The sequence below is a fragment of the Antechinus flavipes genome, chromosome 3 (assembly GCF_016432865.1).
Source record: "Antechinus flavipes isolate AdamAnt ecotype Samford, QLD, Australia chromosome 3, AdamAnt_v2, whole genome shotgun sequence".
In the NCBI taxonomy this organism is placed as follows: Eukaryota; Metazoa; Chordata; class Mammalia; order Dasyuromorphia; family Dasyuridae; genus Antechinus; species Antechinus flavipes.
This window is the reverse complement of record NC_067400.1, coordinates 561,651,849-561,666,138: the sequence shown is the minus strand read 5'-3', so window position 1 is coordinate 561,666,138 and position 14,290 is coordinate 561,651,849. Positions and strand designations below refer to the sequence as shown.

Sequence of the window (14,290 nt, the reverse complement as noted above, 5' to 3'; positions counted from 1 at the left end):
AAAAACATTCAGGGCTTGTGGGGACTTCAGCTTGCGCCCAGAGCCAGTCAGAGGAGACAGCTCCTGCTGCTCGCTACTTCTCTTGGCCTGTGTCGGTATCTCCATTGTGTCTGCCAAATGCTTCGTCTCTGTCACTGTTTTTCTGGAACTGGAACTGTTTTATTCCAGTGGCAAAAGGGGCGGAGACTCTGACGTCACGGGGGCGTTCTCATCTTACCCCTTTCTCTAGTACCGATGCGGGCTGAGGCCAGTCCTCATGTCCCCTATATCTCTGCAGTCCTTGGGGTCCACTCCTCTAGGAGAATGGGCAGGGCCGGAGGTTGAGTTCTGATGGGCGGCCTTGAGTGACGGGATCAGTTTCCTCCCACTGAAGGAGCTCCGGACCCCAGGCTTTCGTCTGGGGGCTCCTGCTAGGAGTCTGAGCACAAGGGCATCGCAGACACTGTGTCTCAAGTTATGGATGTGTAGCTGCTCCCTCCAACTCCCCCTCGTGCTCCTTGATTTCGGGGAATCACAGAACAAGAGTAGGTCCTACTGCCTCTTCAGTGTTCTCAATGGAGTAGAGTCTTCCACGGGGAAATGTGTCCTCTCCATCTTCACTGCAGCTTCCTGAGAGTTCTCTCACTGCTCACTGAATCTTTTCTCCCCAACTTCTGTCCTTAAAGGCTGGAGGTTCTTTATCTAAGGCTGGGTAGGAAGGGAAGAAACACTGGGGGAAGGGGCAGGAGAGTGATCTCATTCCCAAAGGCTTTGACCATGGACACCCTATCTGTCTATTTCTTTCCTCAGAACTGCCACCACCAATGCTGCCAATGGATCTGAAAGGGGAACCTGGACCACCTGGAAAGCCTGGCCCTCGGGGCCCTCCAGGACCTCCTGGTTACCCGGGAAAGCCAGGCACAGGCAAGCCAGGTCTGCATGGTCAGCCAGGCCCCGCTGGCCCCCCAGGCTTCTCTAGGATGGGTAAGCCAGGTGTCCCAGGTGTCCCAGGCAAGGTGGGCAGCAAGGGCGAGCCAGGTCCCAAAGGTGAACCAGGCCTTCGGGGGGACCAGGGCCTTCGAGGACTGCCAGGACCTCCCGGACTTCCAGGCCCATCAGGCATTGCTGTTACTGGCAAACCAGGCCCACAGGGCGCTCTAGGTCCACAAGGCTTTAGGGGGGAACCAGGGCCCAGAGGAGAGCCAGGACCTCGGGGGGAAAGAGGCCTCAAGGGAGATAATGGGGTGGGCACACCAGGCCAACCAGGTGTTCCAGGAAATGGAGGTCCCCCTGGCCCTCCAGGACCTCCAGGTCCTATGGGCTTGGGCAAACCTGGCCTGGATGGCCTTCCAGGAGCCCCCGGAGACAAGGGAGCCACTGGGGCCCCTGGGGGACCAGGACAAACTGGGGAACCAGGAGCCCTGGGCCCAAGGGGTCCCCCAGGACTAGATGGCATTGGGGTACCTGGGGCAGTAGGTGTACCTGGGCCCCAGGGGCCTATTGGTGCAAAGGGGGAACCTGGGATCAGAGGCCTTCCTGGCCTGCCTGGCCCTACAGGCTATGGAAAACCAGGGCTTCCAGGCCTCAAAGGGGAAAGAGGCCCAGCAGGGATCCCAGGAGGACTAGGTGACACAGGTGAGCCAGGAGAGGATGGTGAGCCAGGTGAACCAGGACCTCAGGGCCTTATGGGCCCTCCTGGCCTTCCTGGGTCCATGGGACTACCAGGGAGGCATGGGCTACCTGGACCCAAAGGGGAGGCAGGACCAAGTGGACCTCCAGGGGTGCCTGGGATCCGTGGCGATCAGGGCCCAAGTGGTGTTGTGGGAAAACCTGGAGTTGTTGGAGAAAGGGGATTACCTGGAGCACAGGGACCTCCAGGGCCAAGTGGGCCCAAGGGAGAACCAGGCATCGTTGGGCTGCCCGGGGGACCAGGTGCGGCAGGAGGGCTGGGACAGAAAGGGGAGGTAGGCCTTCCAGGACAACCTGGCCTGAGAGGACCCTCAGGGATTCCTGGGCTTCAGGGCCCATCAGGTCCCATCGGACCCCAGGGGCTTCCAGGCCTGAAAGGGGAACCAGGTCTTCAAGGTCCTCCCGGGGAAGGCAGAGTGGGTGAGCCAGGCTTAGCTGGACCTACAGGCCCCCCTGGCATCCCAGGAAACCCGGGTCTCAATGGCCCCCCAGGGCCTCCAGGGCCCCCGGGCCCCCCCGGGCCCCCAGGGGGGTTAGATGAGATGGGCATCGCAGGGCTGCACTTGCCCAATGGGGGGGTGGAGGGGGCAGTGCTGGGCAACGGCAGAGGGGCCAAACCGCAGTCTGGTCTCGGGGAGCTGTCCGTGGGTGTTGCCCCAGCTTTTACTGCTGTGCTCACTTCACCCTTCCCTGCTTCGGGGATGCCCGTCAAGTTTGACCGGACACTGTACAACGGGCACAGTGGGTACAACCCCGCCACGGGCATCTTCACCTGCCCCATCGGCGGCGTCTACTACTTCGCTTACCACGTGCACGTCAAGGGCACCAGCGTGTGGGTGGCGCTGTACAAGAACAACGTGCCGGCCACCTACACCTACGACGAGTACAAGAAGGGCTACCTGGACCAGGCGTCGGGCGGGGCCGTGCTCGAGCTGCGCACCAACGACCAGGTCTGGGTGCAGATGCCCTCGGACCAGGCCAACGGCCTCTACTCCACCGAGTACATCCACTCGTCCTTCTCGGGCTTCCTGCTCTGCCCCACATAACGGCCGGGGCCGCGGCCGCACCTCCCCTCCCCACACCCATCTTTAGTCGTAGTGTTATTTTTTAATTAAAAGAAAAGGATTTGATGGTTAGAGAGAAGACACTGGGAGACGGCAGTGGCTAGAGGAGATGGGCTTTCTTCTTCCGGCTGCCTCTGAAAGAGACTGATCCCCAAGGAGGCTGTGCGAAGGTGGGACTGCCTGCCCTCCCCCATTCCTCCCGGGACCGGGGCTGACCATGGTGCCGGATTGAAGGAATGGCCGCTGACCAGCTTCAGAGATGATGAGCATTAATTCACACTCAGGGCCCGTGGCTCCTGGCTTCCAGGCCTTAATTGGAATTACTCCACTCCTGTCCCAAGGATTGGGGGACTCATGGGCCTCCTGTGCACGTCTTGGGGCAGAGACTCACTGACCATTCTGCCTCTCTCCATCCCTGGGCTTCTCTTCTGAGTGGAAGAAGGGAGGGCTTCTCACACTCAGACTGCACTGAGGAGTCAAAGAAGTTTCCCGCCCCAACCGCCCCCAGCTTCCAGTGTGGGGGGCTTCTGGCTCCAAGACAGGTTATTCTGGAAGAGAGGAAGACAAGCCCCTAGATACTTTTTGCCAAAGATGCCATGATGGCCCAGGTAGTGTCCCTTTAGGAACAAAGTGCAATAGGCCAATTTTCTGTACTGCTCACCAACTGCCCCTAAGTAGTCCAATAGATGGGTGAATAGGGATGAAACTTGAGGCTGGATCGGGCCGTCTTACAGGGCTTAATACCGCACTCGTCTTTGCCTTCTTCAATCTCCCACAACCCAAGCTCCTATTGGAGGAAGGGAAGGGGAAATGGGGAGACAGCGATAAGGAAACATTCACTGCCAAAGGGACTCTTAAAGCAATAGGAAGACAAGATACCCCAATATGGAGAGAATGGAAAGGCACTTCCAAAGCCACTGCGTGGATGGGGTGCAGTGTATCCAATATTGGGATACTGCAGTAAACCTACCTCCACCAGACCCAAATAAAGAGTGTTTTATGGGTAAGGCTCAGGCATTGCAGCCCCTGCTCCTAAAGTCCTCAGGCAAAGTCAGGGGAGCTACCAGTCTGTGGTAGATTGACTGGAATCTAGGTATTTATTGGAGTCTTCATTCCCACCTCGCTTTCCTGAACAAGAGCCATGAAGCAAGGGGTCAGGGGCCCTCTCCCCTTTCATTTTGATGCTCTGCGTGATCTTAGGGCCTAGAAAACTAAATAGCAGAAAGACTGGATGGTAACAGATGTTAGTCTTGGCAGCCACCTCTGGAAAGAGGATAGAAGGCAGTCAGGTGGTTTTCTTCTCGACTTCTCAAGGGTATGTTCACAAAAGGGGCAGGAGAGGAGCTTTCGCTGGTTCTCCCTGCCAGAGGGCTCATTGGATGATTGGCTATAGCATATTCTCTTGCCACTAGTTCCAGTCTTAGCTTTGGAGTGGAGAAGGGAAGGGGACATGATGGGGGACAGCTAAGCCGGTGGTTACTCCATCCCACTGTGAAAAAGGATTTCCCTTCAAATTGACATCTAAATGCCCAGCAGCCCTATAAAAAGGGATCTAGTGTTGATCCCTGCAATCGAGGGTCCTATGCCTGACCAACCCAACCATTTTATTTAGACTACGTGTGAACTTTGGAATCATCTCTGAAACTGCCGGTGCTAGCTGCTCCAGAACACAGCGTCTGTTGTAACAAAACTACTGCCAACTTCTGCTTATTCTCCAGGCTTTAGCTCACTCGGGGCCTTTGCTAATCTTTGTGCATCCCAACATCCCTCTCCTGTCTTCTTCTCCCCACAATCTAGGCCATCTGAATCCCCACCTCCTGGTGGCAGGGACATAAAAGGAAATCCAACTCACTCTTTGGTGCAGGGGTTGGGGAAAAGCTTGGGCGCAGAAGCTTGGGAAAAAGTCTGAGGGCTCTGAAGGATTTTTCATCCTTCTTGGGTTTATCTATTGGCAGGAAGCACCAAACCCCACTTGCTGTGTGTCATTTATCCCTTTCCTTTCCTGTGCCAAAGCCACTGCTCTCTTGGGCTGAAATGGCCAGGTAGGCACTGATCCACCCCAAATATGGAATCAGGGGCAGAAGGAAGCTACCCAGCTAGGACTGCCCCCCACCACGTATTCCTGGCCACTCAGCAGCATGGACTTCCAGCCAGCATGACCTTGGATTGGTCACTTTTAGGTGCCTCCTTAAAGACTGACTCTGATCAAGTCTGTCAATTTTTAAACTATGAAAATTGCATTACCCCTATGCATTTGTATATTCTAATTCTTACTGTGTTTTTTAAATGTTTAAAATATTTGCCTCTAGTATTCTCATTTCTAACCTTATATATAGTGGGTTGTAGTTTTGTACATACCTATTCCATGCACCGTGTCAGAGCAAATTTGGTTAAAAATCCAACACACTTGTGATAAACAAATGGGTTTCTCTTTGGACCTAAAACTACAATACTTGATTGTATTGACACATCAATAAAATCTATTAAAACCGTATTGGGTTGTCCTTTTGGATGAAACAAGTTCATAAATGTTTTGGCTAGGCACAGGGTTTTAACCCCGTTCTCTTGCCTTTTGCTGTTTCTTTTCCCCTGGAAACTTAAGCAAACTTGCCTGGAGCCCCCATGGGTGCCTAACCCTCCCACTAGGCTCAAGGATTGTCATTGGCTATTCAGGATAGTTCCTAGGCGTTAGGGACTGACACACACAAGGAGACACACAAACAACCAATCTATTCTTAGGGCAATTCTGGGCAAGCCCAGAAAGGCAGCTGTGGGCCTGCTGGTGGCTAATCTGGGGCAGACACCAAACTTCTCCAGAGCATTCCACAGAGCTCTCTAGCAGTGGAGCATGACAGCTGGCTCAGTGTCCCTAACACAAGTTATTTCAACATCTGATGCAAATTATGAATGAAATCACTAATCCTCATTCCCGAGGGAAGGCAGAGCTGTCTCCAGGCTCCAGTCCTCAAGTGTGGAGAATGGGGCTCAAGGTGAGCCAGCTGTCTGGGGCTGACCTCCCTCCTGATGAGGACACAGTGGACTCCCCATTAAAGGGATATGAACTTCAAGCAGAGGTTTGGACCAGATGCCTTCTGAGGTTTCCTATGAAACCATGTGTTTGGCAGCCTTGCCTGGGGGCAACCAGGGGTCCTTACTTCTTCTAGGAGAGTCTATTCTTTGAGCCAGGCAGATTTGGGGACAACCAACTTGGGACATTCTTTCTGGCCCTTTGGAAAATCCAATTTGGTCTCTAAGGCCCAATTGAGCCTAGAAACAGCTGTCATTGACAATATTTCCCTCCTACATTTTGCTCTCAGTGAGGGAGCTCCCTGGGCTAGACCTCCCCACTAGAGGGAAGGGCTCAGACCTCACATTCCCACAGCTCCAAGGGGGCAGGAGAGATTGCAGTAGAGCAGCAACATCTCAGAGAGGGTGCCTGATACACTTTTCCCTATCCAGCAATCAGTCTCTTTTGTAAACTCCCAAGTGCATCCATCTCTGCTCTGGGGCAAACCAACGACTTCCTCTTGGAACCTAACAAGAGCAAGTAAACAGGACCCTTACAAGGCGAAACATTCCATTAGAGAGACTGCAGAACAAAGCTTTTGACAAAACAGATGTAACTGGGTTTTTTGCTGCTCCAGATGGAGCAATCTGTGACCATGGGTCATACAGATAATGATCTTGCCTGGCCCTCTTTCTTCAGGTGCTATTTCCCTTTCAAGTGCAGCTGCCCCAAAGCAGGCTTCCGTCTTTGGATGATGAGCCTAAGAGGCTGGTCTGACTCCTGCTGGGCAGAAGAAACTTTTTGGACCCATACTCTTTCCCCACTACCTCACCCTTCTTGATATCCAAGGCTAAATAGCTTTCAAATCCTTGGGGAAAACATTCCTGTGGTAGAGACTTGGCCCTGCTGGGTGATACCCTACAAGAAAAGCCTGAAGAATGGACACTTCTCTGACTGTTCCACAGATCAGAGACAGAGGAACCTCTCTCCCTGTCCCCATAGGTCCCCTTTGGGAAGGCTGCCTCCCCCCAACACCCATCCTCACTGGCACACACTACCAGGATGAAACAAAGAAATCCCACAGGCAGAAGAGAGAAAGTATCCAGAGCTGAAGAGCAAGTAGCTTAGCCGAGGCCAGCAGGATCTTTCGGCAACTTTATTGGGAGGCTGCATGATTTCCAGTGGAAGCTGTAGTGGGTAGCCACCCTAAGACAGCTAATGCCCAGTGGGACCTCCACCAAGAGGTCCACTCCAGGGTCCAAGAGTCCCCCAGACAACTTCAAGACTCTCAAGGCCCCTGGGCTAATAAGTCAGGCTTGGTCTCTCCAGTCTCATGGTTTCAATTATCTTTCACCCCTGCCAAGAATCAGAAATGTCTCTCTTCAGTTCAAGCCTGTTCCTGCTTTAGTCACGTAGGTCTCCTGACTCAGGCCCCAGAATCGAGCTCGGGGATTAGGAGGTCACAGATGTGGTCACGTGAGGGCCTCGGCAGCAGAGGGCCCGCCCCTTCCTGTGCCCCTGCTGCCACCGTGGCCCCAGACTGAGGAGGAGGGGGCGAGTGGGGGCGGGAGGCCTGGGCTCCTGCAGCGCCCCTCACAGGTCCTTGCTGAAGAGCTGGTGCAGGCTGCGGGCTAGCACGTCCGTCTCCTCGTAGCCCTCACAGCTTTGCTGCCAGCTCTCTGGAACCTGCTCCATGCCGTAGTAGGCCCCAGCAATGGCCCCGGCCATGGTGGCGATGGTGTCAGTGTCCCCCCCCAGGGAGATGGAGTAGATGAGCGTCCGCTGGAGGCTGTTGAAGGTGGCTGGGATTGCGGGGTCAGGAGCCATGCAGCGAAGGAAGCAGTAGATGGCGGTGGGGACCGACTCGAAGGCTGCGATGCCGTTCCCTGGGCAGGAAACAAGGCGCACGCAGCCAAGGTCAGACCCGCAGGACCCTGACTTGCCTCATTCCTGGGTAGGACTGGCAAGTCCATAAGCCTAGAAAGTCGGCCCCGGGAAAAGCCAGAGATGAGGCTGACCGAGGAGTTGGGCTGGTCGGTTTGGCTAAAGTGCCCTTGTGTTTGGGGGCAGGTACGTTAAGCTGGCGCGCCGTTTCTGGACATGGCAGGATGGCACTTTTTTGCTTTCAAAACTATGTGAAGGTAAAGGAACCTGAATCCCCTCCCCTGCCCTCCCTCCTCCCCAGCTTCTCCATCTCCACCTCTCCCAGAGCCAAGCTTCTCTGCTGGGAGGTTTCGGGGGCAGAGACGCACGTTCTCCTCCCTGCCCCAGGCCCAGAGGTGGCAAGGACAAGTCAGGGGTGTGGAACCATCACTTCCTTCTGGCCCCTGAGGTACGGAGGGAGGCCTCATCCATGGGGGGGAGAGGGAAAGAGATAGAGAGGAAGGTGCAGCCTCCAGCCAACCCACCGAGTTCAGACAAAACTTCCTCCTTGGCCATTAAGCCCTGCTCCAAGAACTCCCCGATCTTCTTCAGTTTGCTCGAGTATGGCCGCTCCCCCATGCCCAGCCTGGGAATCAAAGAGAGGCTAGGGAGGTCACAGCTAACGGGCACGGAGGCCTGATTTGGGAGAATGGAGTAGGTCTTAGGTCTCAGAATGCCGAGGAGCATGCATGGGGGAGAAGGGAGGAATAGAGAAATAGTAGGGAGAAACCCCTTTCCATAGAGAACACATGCAGCCTGGAGAGATGGGTGGGAGGAGGAATGGGAAGGCGTATGCATGGGTGTAAAGAGCAGACAGTGTAAAACCTGGTGCAAGTCACCCACTCCCCGAGATCCAGGAGCCCAACTGAGTATCTTCCCTGGAAACGGAAAGGTGGGGGGGGGGGAAAAGGGGGATTTCTTTCAACTTTTACCTAGTGTTTTCCCCAAGAACAGGAAAATGGAAAAGAATCAGATGCTGACTGAGAATGCTGGCCTGTGTCACGCTCAGCCCACACTCACCCGACAGCATGCAGGTGTCCTTCCCTACTTACTCCCGTGCTTCTGACAGAGACCGGTCATCACTCTCCACCTCCTCCATGTGGTCCAAGAGCTGCTGGAGAAACCACTCCCGGGACGACTCCCCTTGTAGGGCCAGATGCACGGCCAGAGCCTGCAGGACGGCACCGTTGAAGCCCAGCGAGGAGGCGTGGGTCAGCTGGGCTGAAAGTCGGGCAAACTACAGAAAAGGACGTGGGAAAGGATGGAGAGGGAAATATTGTCATGGAAGCCATGCCAGAGACAGGAGACTGCCGTCATCAGAGCCATGCCAGAGAGAAGAGAGGAGACAAGCAAGAGCCACTCCAGGGCTCAGCCGGCTCACACACCTTCTGAACGTCTTGGGTGTTACTGTAGGCCAAGGAGATGCCAGCTACCCGCATGGCACCCCCATTGCCATAGGAACCCTTCCCGTTGAACTGAGCCCGAGCTGGCTCAAAGACGTCCATGCATTTGGGGTTCAGCAGCTTTTTGAACACAGTGATCACTGCAGCACCATAGCCTCGATCAGGATCTTTCTTGTACTCCTGAGCAAACCTGGAGAGGGAAAGGCAAGGACCCTGGCTAGGCCTGAGAGACCCTCAAGTCAAGACAAGGAGATCATCAGGGGAGAGGGAGAAGGGACGAGCAGAAAAAGCTGCCCAGGAATGAGCAGCAGGGGCGTCACCATCTTACGTCTTTCTGGGCAGGAGGGTCTGAAATCTTAGACAACCAATAACCACATCAGGAAATCGCCTTCTTTCGCCCATCCCCCCTCACCTCTTGGCCATGTCCACCTCATCGAAGGCCTCCTTGGCCAGCAGGGACTGCACCAGGGCTCTGGTCATAGCAGTGTCATCTGTGTAGTACAGGGCCTCTGCAGGGAGAGGGCTGAGGTCGGGTGGAGCTGGGGGAAGGCAGGCCAGGGGCAGTCTCATCCCTCTCAAACTCAACAAGGCCAAATGTAAGATTTATTTTTTTCCTCAAACAATTCTCAATTTCCGGCATTCCCCCAAAGTGAAGCTGAGAGTCTTGATTCTTTTCTCTGCTTGGCTCTCCAGGTCAAGTATTCATCAAGTCTTGGTGAATCCTGATTTCAAACTCTTTCCAACTTTCCATCGATCCTGCCAATACTTTGGTTAAGGCATTTGCTTGAAGCCTAATCCATTTCACTTTTCTTAATCCCTAGGCTTTTGTTTCTAGCCAATCTACATTATCTCTGCAAAAGTATCTTACTGAAACCTTTCTCTGAATATATCGGTCCTTAGCCTCCAAACTTTACATAACTCCCCAGTGTCTACAGGATATAATTTATCCTAGCACCGAGCCTCCACAATGTCACCCATGCCTATCTCTCCAATCTTATCTCTCACCATTTCCTAAGATCAGTCTCCTTACTTAAGTCAATAAGATTTGACTTTACCAAAATAGATGTGCTTTTTCCTCCTTGATTTTGCTTGTCTAATTACTGGTCATCCCTTTGGATCCAATCTAATCCTAAAACCTCCATCACCCCCAGTGATGTCCTTCCACTGAAGCCCAGCAATCTTAATTGCCTGTATCCCTCATCATGCCACATGGCACACATCCTGGCATTATTATTTATTTTGCCCTGTGTGTCTTGTCTGGGATCTTCTTATAGCATCTTGAATTTCCAGTGCTTGCTAATGTGGATGAAGACGGGACAGATAAAAAGCAGGAAAGGGAGAGAGGATCAACCTAGGAAGCAGATCATAAAAAGTGCGATCCAGAAGGAATCTTAAAAACCAGCCGATGTAATCCTTTCGTTTTTATAATAGGAAAAATGGAGGCACACAAAAAAAGGGAAGTCAAGGAGGTTTTCATGGGACAATTTGACATTTGCATTAATGGTTAAAGGCATAGATGATATGCTAATTAAATGTTCACACAACACAAAGTTAGGAGAGAGTTAACATACTCGATGATAAACTCAGGAACCAAAAAGATGTTAATAGGTTACATCTTCCCCGGCAGAATCAAAAGAGATGAAATTTATTGGTGTGTTCGGAAAATTTCTCAATTGTCAGAAAGGAAAGGCAAGTCTGGGCAACAATTTATCTAAGAAAGATCTAAGTTCTTCAGTGTGAGGCCACAGTGTCACCTGACAACCAAGAAAACTAATGCAATCTTAAACTCTATTAAGAGAAGTATTAATTAATTAATTAAGCAAGTAAAAAAAAAAAATGAGGTTAGTTTCCAAACACAGGAAGCGGGTACGCACAGGAGGCCAATTTCAGAGTTATTCGGAGAGGCCCGGAGATGACCCGTTAAAAGTCACAGATGTGTAAAGAGAAGAACCAGAACCCTAGCGCTCTGCCCCGGACAGCGCCCACCGGCGCTGCTGGGCTCGGTTTTGAATTAGTTTTTTCTCTGAAGGGACCGCCCCGTCCCACGTGTTCCTGAATCGAGCCTCTAAACTGGTCCTCTACGTTTGTTTATGCCCCGCCCCCTGCCCCACCCCCACCTGTGCGCGTGCTCCTCCTACCTGTGCGCGCGCTCCCCTTTGCTCCAGGCTCCGGCTCCAGGCTGCTCACGTGACTCAGTACTGACGCCATGGTAACGTTGTCGTGCGCCTCGTAGACGGCCCCCACACAGTCCCCGAGGAGCGCCCCGGCCAGACAGCCCCGGAACCGCGACAGGGAACGCGCCGTTCCGGCCGCCGCGCCGCCCGCCACCGCCGCCATAGCAGTCGTCGTCAACCGCCACAGTCTACCGCCACTTCCGGGAGCGCCGGGCACGCCCACCGCCTCCACCACCCCGCCCCGCCCCCGCCCTGCAAAAAAAGCGTCGGGCCGAGCTACCCCGGAAGCCGCGGCCCCGGAGCAGGCCCCGCCCCTGCCCCGCAAATCCCACCCCATATGGGCTACAGGTCTCCTCCTTTGCGCCGGCTTTACCCGGAGCCGACCGCTCCGACCGGGCTCTCCCTTAGCATAGGCCTCGCCCTCCGCAGCAAGGCTCCGCCCCTCCTGGGCGAGTGTTCCTGTTCGTCTTCCTTTCCTTTGTATTTGACCCCTCGAGTTCATCTGACCCTTTCTTTACAGCTGGCGGGCTGGAGGTGTGCGCTTTCATTTGTGTAAGCAGCAGCTGTCGGCCGCAAGCCCTTGGAGCACTGCTGGGGCCTCGGAGGGCTGAGGTCACCGGGCCTGGCTGTCAGCCCCGCGGCGGCGGCTTCGGGGGAGGCGGGGGCTGCTGTGTGTCCTTAAAGGAAGGCTCGGGGCTGTTAGACCCGTGAGGTAATAGCGCTGAAGCGCCTGGCGGGCTCCAGAGAGAACAAGTGCTAGTTACGTGATGGAACTGTGTACCAAGAGGAAGGTGATGAGCAGGGAAGCTTGCAGGGATGTAGGTGAAGTCTTAGGAGCCAGGAAAACAATGCCACGGCCACAAACTTCCTCCCCCTCCTCCCCCTCCATCATCCATAAAGAACCAGGCCTAGACATTCTGGAGAGCAGTCTGGAACTATGCCCCCAAAGTTATCCAACTGGGCATACCCTTTGATCCAGCAGTGTTTCTACTGGGCTTATACCCCAAAGAGATACTAAAGAAGGGAAAGGGACCTGTATGTGCCAAAATGTTTGTGGCAGCCTGTTTGTAGTGGCTAGAAACTGGAAAATGAATGGATGCCCATCAATTGGAGAATGGCTGGGTAAATTGTGGTATATGAATGTTATGGAATATTATTGTTCTGTAAGGAATGACCAGCAGGATGAATACAGAGAGGACTGGCGAGACTTACATGAACTGATGCTAAGTGAAATGAGCAGAACCAGGAGAGCATTATATACCTCAACAACGATACTATATGATGATCAATTCTGATGGACCTGGCCATCTTCAACAATGAGATGAACCAAATCAGTTCCAATAGAGCAGTAATGAACTGAACCAGCTACACTCAGCAAAAGAATTCTGAGAGATGACTATGAACCACTACATAGAATTCCCAATCCCTCTATTTTTGCCCGCCTGCATTTTTTATTTCCTTCACAAGTTAATTGTACACTAGTTCAAAGTCCGATTCTTTTTGTATAGCAAAATAACTGTATGGCTATATATACATATATTGTATTTAACTTATACTTTAACATATTTAACATGTATTGGTCATCCTGCCATCTGGGGGAGGGGGTGGGGGGAAGGAGGGGAAAAACTGGAACAAAAAGTTTTGCAATTGTCAATGCTGAAAAATTACCCATGCACATGGACCCACACTTAACACCATATACCAAGATAAGATCAAAATGGGTCTATGACCTAGGCATAAAGAACGAGATTATAAATAAATTAGAGGAACATAGAATAGTTTATCTCTCAGACTTGTGGAGGAGAAAGAAATTTGTGACCAAAGATGAACTAGAGACCATTACTGATCACAAAATAGAAAATTTTGATTACATCAAATTAAAAAGCCTTTGTACAAACAAAACTAATGCAAACAAGATTAGAAGGGAAGCAACAAACTGGGAAAACATCTTCACAGTTAAAAGGTTCTGATAAAGGCCTCATTTCCAAAATATATAGAGAACTGACTCAAATTTATAAGAAATCAAGCCATTCTCCAATTGATAAATGGTCAAAGGATATGAATAGACAATTTTCAGAGGATGAAATTGAAACTATTACCACTCATATGAAAGTGTTCCAAATCACTATTGATCAGAGAAATGCAAATTAAGACAACTCTGAGATACCACTACACACCTCTCAGATTGGCTAAGATGACAGAAAAAATAATGATGAATGTTGGAGGGGATGTGGGAAAACAGGGACACTGATACATTGTTGGTGGAGTTGTGAATGAATCCAACCATTTTGGAGAGCAATCTGAAATTATGCCCAAAAAGTTATCAAATTGTGCATACCCTTTGATCCAGCAGTGTTTCTATTGGGCTTATCTCCCAAAGAAATACTAAAGAAAAATTACCCATGCATATATCTTGTAAATAAAAAGCTATAATTTAAAAAAAAAGAACAGACCTAGAGAAAGGAAAAGGGTCTAAGAAGCAGAAGAGAATTCAAATCCCCGCCCCATATGGTTTAAACAACCCAGAGGTTGGAATCAAACTGAACTGAGTTCTAATCTCAGCTCTTCCTCTTATTTAGGGGAAGTTGGGAAAGAGGGCCTTGACAGGTAGAAGTCACAAAATTAATCAGAGAATTGGACTAGAGATGGGCTTCTTAAATTGGTTAGGACAGATTTCAAGAAGTTCTTGAACATGGATGGGGGAGTAAATTTATTTTCACTAAACTCTTAACTCCATGGCAAAAATTGTAGAATTTCAGCAGTGGAAGAGTCCTTAGAAATTAATCACCTAGGTTCTTTGGGCCTCAGTTTCCTCAGCTAGAAAACAAGTTGAATATGATGACTTCTAGGACCTTTCAACTCTGTATCTTAGAATTTGATTCAATTCCCGGATTTTACAGCTAAGGAAATTGAAACCCAGAAAGGGAGAAGGGTTTGCCTAAGGCAAGCATGTGCTAAGCAGCTTTTCCCATGTTCCTCTATGCTAGACCTTAGTCTTTCTGTGAGAACTATGCAATAGCAACAAAAGGCCTATATGCAAACTTCTAGCTT

The 14,290-nt window shown here is 51.6% G+C and overlaps 2 protein-coding genes across 4 annotated transcripts in view; one reads left to right on the top strand and one right to left on the bottom strand.

Annotated features, from left to right (window-relative positions):
- The window catches only part of COL8A2 (collagen type VIII alpha 2 chain), a 34,492-nt gene extending 29,266 nt beyond the window's left edge, over positions 1 to 5,226 (top strand). The window contains exon 4 of the mRNA XM_051987683.1: positions 790 to 5,226. Within this exon, the coding sequence (XP_051843643.1) occupies positions 790 to 2,714 (1,925 nt within the window). The 3' untranslated portion in view covers positions 2,715 to 5,226. The remainder of the gene's footprint in view (positions 1 to 789) is intronic.
- Positions 5,227 to 6,880: 1,654 nt separating this feature from the next.
- On the bottom strand, positions 6,881 to 13,047 carry ADPRS (ADP-ribosylserine hydrolase). Of its 3 annotated transcripts, none has more exons than XM_051987679.1 (6): positions 11,204 to 11,591; positions 9,478 to 9,604; positions 9,048 to 9,255; positions 8,715 to 8,899; positions 8,148 to 8,248; positions 6,881 to 7,625 (listed from the first exon to the last, which is right to left on the bottom strand). In XM_051987679.1, exons 1-6 carry the CDS (start codon positions 11,574 to 11,576, stop codon positions 7,333 to 7,335), a joined length of 1,287 nt encoding a protein of 428 aa, XP_051843639.1. In that variant the 5' UTR covers positions 11,577 to 11,591; the 3' UTR covers positions 6,881 to 7,332. The 3 variants fall into 3 exon arrangements, with proteins under 3 accessions (XP_051843639.1, XP_051843640.1, XP_051843642.1); XM_051987680.1 differs by having other exon boundaries at positions 9,478 to 9,574; XM_051987682.1 differs by lacking the exon at positions 6,881 to 7,625 and having other exon boundaries at positions 8,159 to 8,298; positions 11,204 to 13,047.
- Positions 13,048 to 14,290: the final 1,243 nt, after the last annotated feature.

Excerpts from the sequence above, each read along its gene's own strand:
- ADPRS (XM_051987679.1), bottom strand. The coding sequence starts at position 11,576 with ATGGGGTGGGATTTGCGGGGCAGGGGCGGGGCCTGCTCCGGGGCCGCG. Across the intron at positions 8,900-9,047 it reads ACACCCAAGACGTTCAGAAG|TTTGCCCGACTTTCAGCCCA; the intron begins GTGTGTGAGCCG and ends CCTTTTCTGTAG. Across the intron at positions 8,249-8,714 it reads TCTCTGTCAGAAGCACGGGA|GCTGGGCATGGGGGAGCGGC; the intron begins GTAAGTAGGGAA and ends TTTGATTCCCAG.